Source organism: Haliotis rubra, unplaced genomic scaffold, assembly GCF_003918875.1.
Source record: "Haliotis rubra isolate DU_JTF1 unplaced genomic scaffold, ASM391887v1 Scf468, whole genome shotgun sequence".
In the NCBI taxonomy this organism is placed as follows: domain Eukaryota; kingdom Metazoa; phylum Mollusca; class Gastropoda; order Lepetellida; family Haliotidae; genus Haliotis; species Haliotis rubra.
In genome coordinates, this window is record NW_025767155.1 from 833,243 (window position 1) to 850,742 (window position 17,500).

Below are 17,500 nucleotides of genomic sequence, written 5' to 3' on the forward strand. Positions count from 1 at the left end.
ACTCACCAGTATGTAGATACTAGTCAATGTGCGTCTTTATATTTGGTCTTATAATCCTAATTAGTTTATTATCATACTTTATGCATTTTGAAACTAAATAAAAGCTGACGATCTGCTGATACTTATAGTGAATTTATAACAGAACTGTAATATCTAGACATTTTATAGTTTGCCAATGTGAATCATAATTCGCACACACCCTAGTGTATGTTGTCTGTCTCATTACACTTCACGGCGAAAACAATGATTCTGTTGAATGCTACGACAAATGATTAAAAACAAAATGCAAATATTAAAATTAAAACAGATTAAAGTTATAGGAACAATATCAGGCCATTACCTTGTTTGAGGAATGTATCCATCAATATCCACAAAACTGTTCCAAATGATGTGTCTTTTAACAGTTTAATATACGAAAAAGTGATAAATCTTTTCAGGTATTGGTGTATAGTCTCATTGGTCACCCAAGATAGCACACCTGGCAACTAATTGCATAATGTCCGCCTTTCATTAAAACAGTAATTTAGTTAGCCAATAATGGGCAATCAATCAATGTATTGCCGGTTAATCCTTTGAAAGAAGGACGTTGTTTTTACGCAGACACCGACACGGCAGAGTGTATTCAGTATAGATTAGTAAATCTACATACATAAACACTACCTTTTGACAATTCCGCTGTGTAAGATAAAAGTAATTAATCAATCAGCGTGTTATCGGTTAATCCTTTGATCGATGTTCATAATGTTGAATATTTACTCCAGACACAAGAAATGCCAAATGGGAACCTTTGTCGGGTAATCTAAGTGTGTTACCACTAATTATACCTGTTATAAATTCATTAACTGACCATCAAGTGAATGATGACAAATAACATGTGTAGGTTTATACCACCTAACACGGGTTACAACAAGGGAGTATTAATTGCTGTATTGCATGTGAAAACTTATGGGCCGACACTGTGTTGAGAATACAAACAGATTTTTACATGACATGATTAAATATCGAGGTAAAAAAACACAGAAATGGGATCAATTTGGATCAGTCATTATACAAATAGGGCCTAACGACACCAATCAATTGTGACAGAAGCGTCTATGAAAACAAGTTGTAACTCGGAAACTAGGCAAAGCAGGAGACAAAATTAAATGCCAGTAGATTGTGAGAACATATAGCTTTCATTTTCCACAACAATTGTCACGATTTCAGGTTTATACAAGCCTGTAAACAAGATAATTTACCCCTAAAATGTAGATGAATTCTGCATCGGCCCTCAAAGCTATTCCTCATATGACGTCACAGAGTCGCGCCGCTCTGATTGGTTGAAATTTCGTTCGCGGGTGAGAATTGTGCACTGTTGTCAAAAGGTCGATTTAAGTCAATTAAAGGTCGAAATGAGTAGTTTTAATGACGGGGTTTCATTTATAACGATGCCAGTTAGTGATTTATGTATTATTACCCCTAGGGTTTATGTGACCTTTAAGGTGAACTGGCAGTTAGGACTATGACGTCGTCACTATGACGTCATAACTGAGTTATGACGTCACAATGCAAGTGACATCACAGTACACTAGGGAGAGTACTGTATAAGTGAGTTTGAAGAGTTAATTACATAATGATGAAAATTCATGCTAAATAATAAACATTGGTACAAATGTAAGCCTAAATAAGCTGATATGCACAGGAGGAACTGTTCTGATAAATAAAATGTAGAATTAGTGTGAACTATCTAAAATAAATAAACTAACTTATACAGTACTCTCCCTAGTGTACTGTGATGTCACTTGCATTGTGACGTCATAACTCAGTTATGACGTCATAGTGACGACGTCATAGTCCTAACTGCCAGTTCACCTGATGAAGGGACCTGGAATGGTCTCGAAACGTCGTGAGAGAAATTAAAAAAGAAGTTTAATCCATAAAAATATCTTGGACATCAATGTACAACTTCTAAATGCCACTGAAAGACATTATGCTGTTTTTGTTCAAAATTAATTGAAAAGAATGGTGCAGCTCATCTAGAGCAATAGGTTTTCATAACAAAAGTACATTTTTTAAGAGAACAACCATACATTAAGGGAGGGAATGCATTTGGGTTGTTTGCACAGGTCAAACATGTGATAAAGCCAGACTGCTATTATACAACAAAAAATAATACTATTATAATAAACACTACAAGCACAAATGTCAGATTACTCAGGATATTTAAACAGCAATATACTAATAATTCTTTTATCATTCAATCACCCGAAACCTTCAACCTGGAAAGTAGTTTCTGATAAAACAATTTCAGAAAATCAAAGATGACAACAGGTTGCATCCTAGAATAAGCTTAACCATCTTATGGTTAGAAACTAAACCAACTTTCAGCTCACTCCATCAGGCGGTACTGGATAAGCAAAAAATGCAAATGGTTTAATAACTATGACTATGATAACAAGGGAGAATATGACATTACAATGAACCTTTCAGGCCCACTGGACTAAACTGGCGGGTTGTTAAAAGGTTCAATAAAGCACTGACAAAATCTCAAAGCAATTCAATATGTTAGTTCAAATAAAACAATGTATTCATAATGTACACATTAAAATTGATAGTAATACTTACAAACGCGCTACCATTACGGTCCTGTGTAGTACATAGTTATTATCTATCACAAGAGGATATGTACATAAGAGAATCCTGCATGGTCTGATCGGTTTTTCCTTGTAGCAGAGGCAGCCTTGGTATTTAAGGCTGACTGAGTTTGGTTTTACGCCACTTTTAGCAATATTCCAGCAACATCACGGCTGGGGACACCAGAAATGGGCTTCACACATTGTTCCCGTGTGGGGATTTGAACCCGGGTCTTCGGCGTGACGAGCCAACGCTTTAACCACTAGGCTACCCCACCGCCCCCGTATTTAAGGACTGGATTAATTAAGGACTGGGCTCATTAATTCATGAAGGCATGTATAGCCACTTATTGTGAGCACTACATAATAATAAACTGACTTTGTGCATTAATCATTGCTACTGCTTTCAGTAGCGTTGTTCAATGCTACTTTAGTATTGATCTTTGACAAAAGGAAAATTATAGGACCATAGATTCATAATAAAAAATTCATAAGCATCTTTAGAATTCTGTTGTAGTATAGTTAATGGTAACATGTCTAAATGACATGACAACTAGTTAAAGAAATACTTCTTGATATATCACAATATTGAATAACATTTGTTGTTACTTACACTATAGAAATTATCAGGTGCTGATGTGAGCGGAGCACGGACATGGATATCCCCAGTGTCAGGTTCAAGATAGAAGTACTTCAGAGTGTTGGTGAAGGCAGTTACCACACGATATGTCACTGTGTCCTGAAGGCAAGAACAGGTCATAGCAAAAGTACACTGCATCATGTCAAGAAACTGGTATTACGTAACACCACTTCTACAAACCCTGAAAGTAGCAAGATATCACATAACAGCCCATCTACATATTCTGAAATTAATCTAATTTTGCCCAAACACTTCACAGATCCTGAAGGTAACTCGGCAATAAATTGTGCTGTTCTATATATTCTTTATTTTTATAGATAATATATACCTCTGGACATGTATCCTGAACATTAAGGCCCTGTGGCTTTACAAATCATGAACACAATAAAGCTTTATATAACTATAGCTCTATATATACTAAAGAGAGCATGGCATATCAAGTCTTCATACCCTAAGTGCAGTACAATGCAAATTTATAACAAATATCTAATTAGCCTAAAGACATCAGGGTCTTGTAACAAACACTGCAAAAACTGATGATAACATACAACAGTATACTATAGTACTAACTAATCATTACAATGCATATCTTTTCAAAACACTACTGCATACTGAGACATAGACTTGCATTCCAACATCAAGGATATACACTGACAAATGATCATCAACATCCACTTTATAACATCCTCAGAACAACATTTTATTACTTTTTCATTGTAAGCTATACTTACTCCATCAAGATCAATTGCAGTGGTATTTTCAATCCTATCCCCAATTGGCGTGTTCACATCCACAGTTGTTTCATACTGATCAGTTGGAATGAAGCGTGGTGCATTGGGATCTCGCACCAGGCTAAGAAGAACGCTGGAGGATCCTCGGCGGGTAGGGTGTGCAGTATCGTAAGCAAATACTCGCAACTGAAACATTGGTTTACGCGACAAAATACATTAACGCAAAGACATACAATTTCTGAAAGTTCTAAGACTGGGTGGAAACACCACTCGTTTGTAACAGAAAACTACTCATTATTATCAGTATTTTGTGCGTCTAAGCTCAAACAAATCCCTGCGAAGACTTTGTGTGTTATTCAGCTTTAAATACTCAAGTTTGTCCATTGGAAAGATATCCTCATGTACTTACTGTGTAGCTGGACAGCTGAAGAGGCTCATTCTTGATGTCCTGTCGGAGCGATATTATTCCAGATGTGGAATTGATGCCAAAGAAGGACTCAGCTGGGTAGAGACCATCAATGCCATAACGAATATCACCCTGAAATATGAAAGATATATTAGTTTCAGTAAATCAATTTCCATCCATAACTGTAAAATATCTATCATTCTTCTTCAAGAAGTACCCACCTGTAGATCAGGATCAACTGCCTGGACAGTAATGACTGAGGTGCCAACAGTAAAGCTTTCCTGAATCGGTCGATTATATGGATTCTGGGTGAACTGTGGGGTGTCATCTAGATCCACTCGTATTTCGGCATATGTACTACTACTTCGGGGAGACACAAGTCTTTGATCCGTTGCTGAGATGGTAACCTGAAAAAAAAGATGTGATTATTAAGTTGTTTCTTCATCCTATAAGGTGTCTGCCTTTCTAAATTTCAATAAAAATGATTCCAATAATTCCATTTCAAATATTTTGTATGAATATACTTAAGACAGAACACTAGAAATACTAGGAGTGATGATGGTTATAGTTTACATTGTAGAGACTAATAGGGGTGGTGTAAACTGAACAAAATGATGTAATTATTAAGTTGTTTCTTCATCCTATAAGGTATCTGCCTTTCTAAATTTCAATAAAAATGATTCCAATAATTCATTTCAAATATTTTGTATGAATATACTTCAAACAGAACACTAGGAATACTAGGAGTGATGATGGTTATAGTTTACATTGTAGAGACTAATAGGGGTGGTGAAAACTGAACAAAATGATGCAATTATTAAGTTGTTTCTTCATCCTATAAGATATCTGCTTTTCTAATTTAAGACAAAAAGGATTCCATTAATACATTTCAAACATTTTGAACTAATGTACTTGAGACAGAGCACTAGAAATGCCTGGAGTCATGTTATATCTTACATTGTAGATCGTATTCGGGGTCCTCTCCATGGAACTCCTCAGATAGATGATTCCATCACGAGGGTCAATGTAAAACCCGCTGGCAAACTCATTTGTCGGGTTCACAAAGGAGTACAGTGGCACATCCTGAACAGAAGAAACATTAAGTGTTTATTGTTAATAAAATCTGTAAAAGTGAACGGAATCATGCATGCATCTATCAGATATTTTCTTTTAGCATTTATATCATGTCCAATTATACCAAAGAAACATGCTACATTTTAACCATAAAACATCAAATGTGATTAGCTGACAAGAAACGGTCTTACTACCCCATCCAGATCCACTGCTGTAGTGTTGAGGACCTCAGAACCTACAGTATAGTACTCAGAGATTGTTGTCTGATACGGTTGACGTAGGAAGCGCGGAGCGTTGGCATTCCTGATGACAGACACCGTCACATCAGCTGTTACACTTCGAGGTTTGTCCAACCTGTCATATGCTCGAACTTGGAACTGGTGAAGAAATACACATACTGATATAAGAAAGCATCATTGGCATTGTACAACACAATTTTTATTGTAAAAAGATAAAAAAGAAATAAAAAGGCAAAATACAGTATGGTATCAGGTCAAGCTGAGACTACTTACATTATACTGTGTGTTGGAATCAAAGAGAACACTGTTTTCCAGGGTGATGTTCCCAGATAAATCATCGAGGGCAAAGAAGGCAGGCCGGTTAACAAACTCATATACCACCTGGCTGCCGGGCTGAAACAGTCAAGACATCCGTTTAGAGGAAGGACTTATAACAAACAGGTCTTGTCTTTTGTTCATATCTCACATGCCTACTACCAAGGTCTTTGGTGTCACTGGTCAACACACAACATTTAACAGGTTAACAGCAGGCATTTGTTGGGTCTGTAGGTTCTGATACCGGCTGCCCTTAGTCCTCTTTGCAATTCGACGCCGATGACATCAAAGGCAAGAATCTGTCGCGCAGACGCAATCGTCAGGGGCATGGTCTTCCTATTCTTGGCTTGTTTGTTGTCCTACCTGATATTCTGAATCGTTGGACCAAGTTGCCACAGTATTATGGGAGCAATTGGATGTTTTTGCAACAGGGTCTGTTGTGCCCCATTTGCAGCATTCCTATGGCCCGCTAAACACGCAAATCAAGACGTTTTCTGGTTTAATGGTGAGCAAATTGCACAGCTGTTACAAGTATATGTATGAAGAAACCTCACAGCATAATAATTTGAGGGGAAAAAGATTAAATAGCACATCAAATCAGTTTTTAATAGGTGACATTTCAGTTAAATATAGCCACATACCAGGTTATCAGCATCTGAAGCTGTCACTCTGAGAACCACGTCTCCAACTGGCCTGTTGTCAAGAATGGTCACTCCATAGGTGACGGGGTTGAAGATGGGTGGGTTCAGGTTGATGGTGAGTTCAACAAGGGCAATGTCGTACAGTTTGGGACTGCCATTGTCCTCAGCTCGGACATATATCTGAAGATGTCACATTATAAGAAAGCCAGCAAATACAATGCAGATATACACATGGCTGAACGTACTGCAATACCTTTAAACCTTTATCACCATTTATATCCATCTCATAATTATCTTCGTTCATGTGATTTTGTGTAGCTATTCAGGCGCACTATACTTTGATTTTAGATATGTACGTGCTATGAACAAAGGTGAGCATCACGTGCAATACGTACCCGTTCATAAGCAAGCATACTGAACCGCAAAAGAAAAACCGTTTGTGCAAACTTTTGTTCTTACAAGGTGGTGTTTTTATTAGGAGAGTTTTGTTTTGTGAACATGTTTTTCAATCCAAATTGACAGTTATTACAAAAATCAGTGTGTTTACTGATGAAAAAGCACATCGACCAATCTCACCTAAAAAGGCAGATGTGGTAAATTGTTCCACATTACATTCGTAAAAATGGAAATGCAGGTGCATATACTGACAACCCCACTGATGAAAGCGAGTCCTAAGTTCGCCTGAAATCATTCTTGTTTTGTCACAATCGCCATACCATGACTAACGAGAGATCAGAGGAACTAAGCCTTGGGACGATTGTAAGTTGGATGGACTGCACGGAGCGCAGCCACTCATTTTAATGTTCATGTTAGGACAGTCTAGCGACTGCAGGATCGGTATCAGGCCACGAACAGCACCCAAGACCGTCGACGCAGTGGACGACGTTCAGTAACATCACAACGTCAAGACCGACCGGAAACAACGCGCCAGACCATTGGGACCCACAACAGACTCATTGGTGCCGATAAAGTGCGTCAAAGTTTGTGCGGAAGAAACCTCTGCTCTCACAGACCATATCGTTGTCTTGTTCCCACCGATCGTCACCGCCAAAACCGAATGCAAAGGGCAACTGAGGATCGAAATTGGCGCTATCGACAATGGACTTATGTGGTGTTTTTCTGATGAAGGCCGATATTGTGTTTCGACAGCCGATGGCAGACGGGGGATATGGAGAAGGTGTGGGAATTGTTTTCCAATGAGTGTATTGTTGACAGGGACAGGTCCCGTGGTGTTCCAGAATCTTGGTCCAGGATGAGGAAATGGCGCGACAGCTCCTCGCTATACTGACCCCATGCTGTACCACACTTTGGACGTTACAGAAATCACATCTTCCACCAAGACAACGCTCGTGCCCGCCGTGCCAGAGCAGCATTGAACTTCCTAAGACAACATGGCATCCTAATGGTACCGTTTTGGGTGCTTTTGTTTGTACAAAATGGTTTAACCATATTTGTCAAATTTGAACTCACCCCTCCGTCTGTTAAGCAGGTAGCAAAGGCACTGTAAGTCCCCATAGGCCCTAGTATGGTGATCTACCTTCAGTTGTTGGCTATGTATAGCCCATTTTTACATTGTAGTGTCCAAAAATGCTTTTCTACTTTTAAAATTATATGCTAGCTACTTTTAACTCCATCTGTGATATTCTAGTAGTTTTACTGTCCTTCGATGACAGGCTTTTACGTTATACATTTATTGATTTGAATATTGATATCAACTGTTCTCGTCACACGTCACGTTAAATTTTAACTCACTCACTCACTCCGTTTGTTAATTAGATCGAATCAAATGGTGTGCTCTAAGTAACCTCTCTCGGTTGGATGTTTCTTTTGCGGTTCAGTATATCAAGTTTCAGTAAAGTGTTCCTACAGTTCTAAAAATAAAAATTCAATTGACTGTGTTGTTGATGAGCAAATATGAGGTCTCTTCAACGGACAAATGCTCATAGATGGCAAACTATTGGTATGCAGAATGCTGACATGTTATTGAGGGCTATTGGCCAGAAAACAGCAAGCTAGTTAGGACTGTCAGCGTCTCGAATGACGTGTTAATACGAATGCCTTCCAAATTTGTCTAACAGAACGGTCCGAATTCTCATGTAATCGGCCGGGTATAAAACCAGACAACACATCACATGTTCGTCGCTATCCCAAGAGCACAAAACTTGGGGTGCAGATTGATGTCGCAGGAATTTTACGTTCACTGGTCGGACGAAAGTTGATTTCGTTTGTTCATCACTGATGGCCAAGCTGTGTTTGGCGCCGCAGAAACACTGCATATGCACAATGGAATGCCTTTGATCAAGTACCGTTTCGCGGGTGTTCATTGATAGTGTTAGGGTTCCTTTCACGTGACTGTAAACGTGACGATTAGGCAAAATCTGAATGGACAACGGAACATCACTGACATCCCTGACATACTAGACAGGGCTGTTGTACATTTCGATGACCATTCCTGAACACAAGGCGAGTCTTCACGGACGACAATGCGAAGCCACATCGTGCACGTGCTCTTGGTGATTTCGTACGTCGAGAGGCACTAGCAACTCTACCTTGCCCGTAAATAGTCCAGATCTCAATCTCCAAAGCTTGGTTGGGACGTTATTAGTCCAAGGGTGATCTTCCAGTACAAATCTCAATGTATTGGAATCTCTCCTTTATGAATGTTTGAATGATATCTTTTGTAAATAGATGAATGGCATTATAAACATGGTAGTATAAATTAGCAACTGCGATTTTTAGTGGCTGTTTCCTCAAAAGGGTTTAAAGTATCGTAAACTTATTGTCCTCCTGAGAAGATATGTAAGTCCTAACACTTCAAAAGTTAAATTTAAACTAACCAGATTTTTAAACGTAGTATTTTTATCATTTCAAATTATGGCTAAACTTTTCCTACAATCGCCAGCGGCTGACGGGATGGTGTAAATCCAACAAGGGTCCATGCAGGTAGCATAAATACTGTAAATTCCCATGGTCGCTAGTATGGTGATCTACCTTCAGTTGTTGGCGACCGATAGCTGGTTTGAATGTTGTCTTGTCTTCGTAAATAAAATAGTACTACATTTCCATGCTATTTTTAGACACAATCTGTGACACTCTAGTTATTTTACAGTCCTTCGATGTCTGATTAGTTAACAACTTATATTTATTGTGTATGCAAAACCTTTCTCGTCACTATATAGCTGAAATATTGCCGTGGAGTCCTTAACTTTTAAGCCACTCACTGACTCACTCACTCTTTTGAAATTTTCGTGGCTCAGCTTATGTGACAGTGAAAGTCTCAAGACAATAGGTGTGGAGTTCACATTGAAATAGTAAATGTTAAATTAACAGCTGAAAGTGATACTGAAACACAACTTCGGGTTTTTAGACTCACAATATGCTCTTCTTCTTTTTTACCCACTCACTCCTCAACTCATTAAGGCCGAGAGACGCATATATGGGGCAAATTAATCAGCTCCTCACAGCGAGTGACGTGTTTATGGGGCATGTAATTAGCAGTTTCTCACAGCGAGAGCCACATACAGTCGTCAACAGAAAGCACCTCTTATTCAGCGAGAAACGCACATGTGTGTTGTACTTTTAAAAATCGCACTGTACCTATTATTTCAACCAATTTAGCAGTACTGAGCAAATGTTAGCTTTTCTTACGAGAGATCCCACCTTTAGTATCAATCAGAAGAAGTATTTAAAGTGTTTTGATAACAATTGCTAATCATTATCATAGGCTTGTACAGCGTTTAGCAAATGAACGCATGTCGGCGAGAAAGGGGATTATGATGTTTTACAGAGGTAGGGTGCCTGGTACTCTTCCTTGGGAATGGATACTAAAATACTTCGTATGCACAGCAGATTGAATTAGATGTAATGGTTTAGAGGTTACTAAAGATTATATTTCCTGCAACTACCTAATAAATAGGAAACAATATACGAAATTTCAAGGACATACAAAGAATTCAAACACAATAGAATAGTTTGAATTTACTTTTTAGGCATCATTACGTTGTCATGTTTCATATACTGAAACATAATGTATAAACACAAGTAATTATACATCCAAGCTCGAATAGATTAAACATAATTGAAATTACTAATTTGAAGTTTACTAAATTGTAACTAGTTGTTTTCCATATAAAGCGAATATAAAGTGATAAGTCGCGCCTTTGCATCGAATACATACATACATGTCAGTGTTATTACAACAATGAAATGTTTTACTACGTTTGTTACAAAAGACAGTAAGTTGGTAATTCAAAACATTGTCACACATGGACAGAAGTAATATCATAAGTTATTACATGTAAGCCATACAAAGGTATTTCAAGCATTTTTGTTCAAGCTGTTGAAAGTTCCATGTTGATTTGAATTGTCAGTTTTCTATGCAATTTACATGAGCATTCTGTAAAACGTTTGTATTTGATCTGTGTAATTATCAAATCCGGTGCAATTATCACGTGTATCAATCAACTCAGTCTCTATTGATCCATCGTCAGTAAAGCTGGATAGTATATCAGTTACGGTATCGATACACATGCGTATAATCATTCAAGCAGATTTCAGTAATAAGATAATTGAAAGCCTCTTTCGACCTTGAAATAACAGCCTCCGGTAGAATGGATATGTAGTTACGTCCTTGTTGAAAGGTTTGTCCCGTGACAAGTGTAAAATAAACAGATGCGCTGTTATATCATTGGACATCTTGCTTTATGGAGTCACGCCCCTCTCTGTGATGTTTATACATGCATGCACATCTGTAATCTTATGAACCTCGTTTGCATTCAGTAAAGATATAGGCACACCCACCTTCATAAATATTGTGTGTGTGTGTGTGTGTGTGTGTGTGTGTGTGTGTGTGTGTGTGTGTGTGTGTGTGTGTGTGTGTGTGTGTGTGTGTGTGTGTGTGTGTGTGTGTGTGTGTGTGTCAACTGCAAGTTTATACACTATAATAATTCAGTATAGTGTCACCTCGTGAATTCTGTAATGCGTGTACTCTAGTTTGGATAGTCATTCGTATCAAGGTGAAGATTATATTTACATGTACAGCAAACCATTATGTTTTATGTACTAGTTGTGTGCATAAAATGTATATGAAAATAAATACTACCTCCACTCAGTGGTTGGATTTCAATCGCTTTGTTTTACTTATCGAAAAACACTAAAATGAGGACAAATAAACTCGCCAAAGTGACTATCTACTCCTATTTGTCTTATGTGTGTATTTCATACATCGTTACCAGTGTGTATGTTTACAATACACAAACCGTCACCTGTCCTTTCCTCTGTGACAGGTATCTCATGATACGATTTCTCGCAGATAACATATGACCAGCCACTATGCTGAACAGTTGAGATACCAGTGTGTATGTTTACAATACACAAACTGTTACATGATAGCTTGAGTTGATAAAGCCGAAACCCAGCATATTGACTGGCCAACAATATAGCCAATAACCAATCTCTATCCAAGCTGCTGAGTGACCAAACGTGCTCTTCAGAAATTTCGCCCACGCCCCATCACCTGTCCTTTCCTCTGCGACAGGTATCTCATGATACGATTGGTCGCAGATAACATATGACCAGCCACTACATTGAACAGTTGAGATACCGAACGTTCTATTCGGGAAACTTGATGACGCCCTATCACGTGACTCTTTGTTTTATGTCTATGCAAGGGAATATGTAGTATACATTTTGTATATGTATGTTTGTATGGTCACGTATGTTTTCTGCATTAAATCTGTATGAAATAACGTGCAATGCTATGATATGTGCTTTTGTGCTAGTCACAGACTAGCGTTATAGTACTTTCATTAAAATAATTCGTAAACACTAGAAATGTATCGGCAAAACCGCTATTTTCGTCGAAGATTATAAAGTATGAAAGTAAATTCTTCTTTACAGTATGTCATTGTCATAGATGTTTTGTAAATTTAAACCTCACACATTAATATAAGAGAGAGAATTTGTTAACGTGTGTCTCATCTGTTTCATACAAAGAATACATGTGTATGCATATTGTGATAAAATATAAATGCACAAGCCGACAAAAGGTCTACAAGGGAAACTTGCAATAAAATACATAAAGCTTACATAAAGGTGTATTCACACCTGATTTCTTTCAACATATATCTTTACGACACAATTAAACAATCAGGACTTGTTTGTACGACTAGACAGTTTCCTGTGATCCCCGAAACCTGTCAGGGAAATCAGGTGTGACTAGCACTAATTAGTCTCGGCATAGAGAGTGGGCAATCAGCGAGGGCTTTCCAGGTGTTGAGTAGTGATGGGGCTTGATGAGTTAACGTATGGAACCAAATACCTCAACGTCAATTCAACGTCTAACACAGTCCATGTGAAGGAGGTTCGGGGCTGTATTTGGATGTATTTATTATCTTTGGAGGAGGTTTAACCATATATTAAGATTGTGCTCGGTTATTTATCTGTGTGATTACTCGAGGATCGTAAGGTAGAATCTTGAAAATGAACGCACTTTTAATGTTGTAGGACCGTAGTTATTGGTCCTACAAAATGAGTAAATTTTTGCTGTTTACCTCTGCCATGAACAACCTGTTCTTTGCGTTCTGTGTGCATTTCTATTTTCCATTATATATTCACTGAGGATCAATTTATCCAGATAGTAAGATAAATCGAGGTTTGGATAAGTTCCTTTACTATGGTAAATGGTAACATATTGATACTATATAAATAGCGATTTTTTTCAACACGTTTTTCCACGTGTGTATGTCAAATGCATAATTCTTCCTCGCATTTACAATGATATTTAAACGTTATAAAGTGTCCAGCATTAGGATACACCTATAGATCTGTAAAACTATGTCTTGAAACATTAGCAGACATTTTGCAACCGCAACTCATCCAACACACCGTTTCATTGAGACAACTAAAGATGGAGAGTTATATTGAAGCCTTTAATCTATGAACTCCACATCTGCAAACTGTGAATGGAGCCTGACGCCTGTATGATTTATTCCATGTCTTCATGTGAATGGATACAAGGTTAACAAATAGCTTATAATTGGTCTCTGAGGCACTGTTGATAGATGCAGGGTTTGTTGGTTGGATATTTCCTGACCCATCAATTGTAAACAGAGCCAGAGCATTTGCTGGACCCTCGATGGAATATGTGATCTGGTTGAATTCCGTCTGTGAAGTAAACATTATTTTGTCAATTGCATATATGATTGGATATCTTTTAAAAATTCAGAAGTGAGTTATAGGTAATTGAGGGCATCTTTATCAATATCACTATTAATACAGGCCTGTCAAAAGGAAAGAAAGTATAGGCCATGATCTTTTACAGAGTAGACATAATCGAAATGAAAAGGTTCATCGCGACCTATCACTGTTGTTAAAGGATAAGTCAATAGTTGCCATATAGTCACAGATTTCACTTACAGTAGGGTCATCATCAACTGCCCTGACAGAGATGACCGTGCGACTGCCCAGGCCCCGAGATACTGTAATGGAGTAGGGATCCTGGATGAACCGAGGGGCGTTGTTGTTTCGGAACACTGATATTGTCACAGAGGCATTGAATGCAGCATCGAGAGGAGGACTGCCTTTATCTCGAGCGATCACAACAAACTGAAACAAACAAGTTCAGATACTTCAAAAGCCTATGCAATATTAGCATGTGGGGATATATCCCACTTATTTATAGTATGATTACTGATAAGGAACACCAGAATAATAACATGATGGTACACAAAAACAACTCACATTAAACTGACTTCTTCTGTTTGTATCGGAAGTAAGTGGACGCCTTGGGCGGATATCACCAGTGGAACTGACAATCTCAAAGTAATAGAGTTGAACAGCATCTCCTACAAGCTCATACGTCACTTCATTGTTGGGGGGCTGAAATGTAAGGTGTGATGTTCAAAACTAGATGAAGCAATGTCTTAACTGTTAACACATTTGTGAGACACCTTTGAGATTTGGATGTTTTCAAGGTAGGTAATCAATACCTGGGCATCTTTATCTGTGGCTGTGACACGCAGGATATTCTCAAGCACTGGGACTGTCTCTGGAATGTTGGTAGTATACGTTGCAGAACTCCATACTGGGCGTTCAAAATTTCTTGCAATCTTTAAGTACAACAATGCTGTGGAACTCCAAGGAGGAGAGCTGCCATCTTGTACCTCTATACGGACCTGAAATCAGGAGAAGCAAAATGAGACTAAAGCAAATTTTAACTTGTGTTCATATTATAACCTATTATTTTTGCTATTTTCTTTCTTTAAAGCACTAAGCGAAACAAAAACTGTCAGTGAAGTTATACATAATCTTGACCTGCAATGCAAACCTGGATACTGAAACACAGAGTATGAAAAGGAGCCCTTTCTTTCAGTCATTCTTTATGTGTAGGATATAACTTGACCCGCGGGCATTATTGAAAAGTAAGCCCGTTTCCCACAGTGTCCCTTAAGAACAATAGAGTGACGTCACTGTCGGTTTATAAGTTCTTAGAAACCCTGTTAACAAGAATTGGCAACGTATATGCCTTTTAAGCTGAACAAAACATAGCATGGGGTGCACAGGTTGGGTAACAAAATACTATAGTTCTTGCTTACAGTAAAGTCAACGATGGATGTGTTTGTCAGGCTGGTTTTCAAAGAAACTGTTCCTGTGTCCTTTTCTATTCGAAAATACGTTGAAGCAGATCCATCGCCGATGATGCTGTACGCCAGGCTTCCAAAGTTACACTGTAATGTTTAAACGGCATATTCAGCAGATTCATGTCAGCCTAAAGGCAAGAGTATATATCATATATATCATGGCGAGTACAGTCGGGTATCTTTGCTCCCAACATCAAATGGACTCTGTTTCTGATTCTAGTCAAGATACTCTCGTATTTTATACTCTCTTGACTATAATCAGGAATAGATTTCATTGGCACGTTGAACCGAGTATTGCCTTGATGAAACTAGAGCAGAACAACAATCATTTCATTCTACTCTCGACTCAAATCTTTAAAAAGACTGGACATGATACCAACCAAAGTGTCGTTATCCGAAGCGCTCAGTGTTGCGACGCTGGCATCTACAGGCAATGTTTCTGGTATGGTCTGTTGCACCTCGGAATTAATGAAGACTGGGGCATAGAGGTTGTCTCCAGCTGGAATAGAGGCCTACGATAAAGACTTATATACAATGTATACCAATACAAAATGTCATCTTCTACAGCCGTCCTTAAATGTAATGCCCCATCGCTCCGTCATGTATACTTACACCAATAGATGATGTTCACATTTGATTCAGTGTTGCGATTCTTTACTCTCTTTGTTGTGGGAGAAATATGAACCAAGACCTATTTGTGTACAAGGGATCGTTGTAAAGAATACTCACGGTTACAAGGCGGAGGGGTGACTTGTGTCGTCAGCTTTACGTAGACCAGCAGCACACAGGTCAGTTTGGTCAATGTCGGAACTGGCGGCCTTGCAGCCATCACGTGAATCTGTCTTGGAGCTAAGTGAAGTGATAACTTTCAATACTCAGACCATGAGAAAACAGCATGTCACATTCCAGGAAATAATGATAATGTTTAGCATCGTAACGAACGCATGGCACTTTTGTTTAGATTGTAAGTATCAGTACTTGGCACTTAACAATGTGTTCCATGTCAAGGATAACAATAACGCATCGTGTCATTTGATTATATCTCTGGTATTTATTCCTTACGTCCCTGTTGCGGTTATCGAATTTGCATTTGAATTTGAATACCTATGCCATTCGGGTATGACGGACATGTTTTTATGCCGTAAGCATATGTCAAGGATAAATGCTTTAATTAATAGATAAATCGCACATGTTGTTCAACTATTTATGTGTAAGCCATTGTGGGTATTTACGCATTCCACGATAGCATGCTATCAGCAAGTATTATACAATGCATGTTGATCATTTGAAATCCAAATAACCAACAAGTGCTGCGTGTACTCGCTCCGACTAAGGTCCTTCTTATAATGCAAGCCCATATACCATGACGACAGGAATATCTTTTCAAACTAGTGTGGTGACTGTCATCTAAGTTTTTCAAACTTAAACTCCCTATACCCGATAATGAACGGGATATGTTTACTTCCTTGTCACTGGGGACTTGCAGAACATGTTATGTTCGTTAGATATAGAGAACAAATTTAGAGTTTCAGTGCTAACGAACGATCGGGCAAACTGACGGACGAAAACCCATATTAGCCTCTTACAAACGATATAAAGGCTAGGTAAATTATGCATTTACTACACGAAATCACGCTTGACCTATAAGCTCTATATACAATGCAATCAAGATGGCAAACAGGGTCGTCTGTGTCTGCTGGTGCACGACCAGATTCATTCCTATCTCTGAATACTCTCAAACAGAAGTTTGTGGATTTTGAGGCGAGACATATCATACACCTGTTTAATCTTCTCTACGCGCAAACACGTGCAATTTCTCACCTTCACGCCAACGCCCAGGTAGAGGTGCACACAGAAAACTTGAGCGAATTTTAGGGGTCTGTGTTAAGGCAGCTTGTCCTATCAGGATGTACAATATTACTTGGGGAGCGCTTATATATAGGCACTTGAAGAACCGGTTTGTTATTGTAATGGGATTGAATGTGATATGATGGGTTGGCTGGAGGGTTGGCGGGTGCACATTCCACAACAAGTGAAGTGTGGAAAGAGAAACACAGTTACTGTTTCTTCAAAGTGACTGCCTCTTCAGCCTTCAGCCTTCAGCCTTCAGCCTTCAGCCTGCAGCCAAGTAGTCAGTCGTGTATGACAGTTATATACACATGGGAAAAAGTATCGCAACACCTATGATTATTAAACCCCATAT

General features: G+C 38.5%; 1 protein-coding gene and 1 long non-coding RNA gene across 2 annotated transcripts in view; both read right to left on the reverse strand.

Moving 5' to 3' along the window:
* LOC124290496 (protocadherin Fat 1-like) overlaps positions 1-17,232 on the reverse strand; it is a 58,759-nt gene extending 41,527 nt beyond the window's left edge. The window contains exons 1-6 of the mRNA XM_046727206.1: positions 17,119-17,232; positions 16,027-16,146; positions 15,678-15,796; positions 15,253-15,384; positions 14,647-14,832; positions 14,399-14,536 (exon numbers count right to left, since the gene is read on the reverse strand). Coding sequence (XP_046583162.1) covers positions 14,399-14,536; positions 14,647-14,832; positions 15,253-15,384; positions 15,678-15,796; positions 16,027-16,126 — 675 coding nt within the window. The 5' untranslated portion in view covers positions 16,127-16,146; positions 17,119-17,232. The remainder of the gene's footprint in view (positions 1-14,398; positions 14,537-14,646; positions 14,833-15,252; positions 15,385-15,677; positions 15,797-16,026; positions 16,147-17,118) is intronic.
* LOC124290500 lies at positions 5,368-6,763 on the reverse strand. Its single transcript, XR_006901952.1, has 4 exons — positions 6,659-6,763; positions 5,976-6,095; positions 5,658-5,840; positions 5,368-5,472 (listed from the first exon to the last, which is right to left on the reverse strand). It is a non-coding gene; the product is annotated as an uncharacterized LOC124290500 (long non-coding RNA).
* Positions 17,233-17,500: the final 268 nt, after the last annotated feature.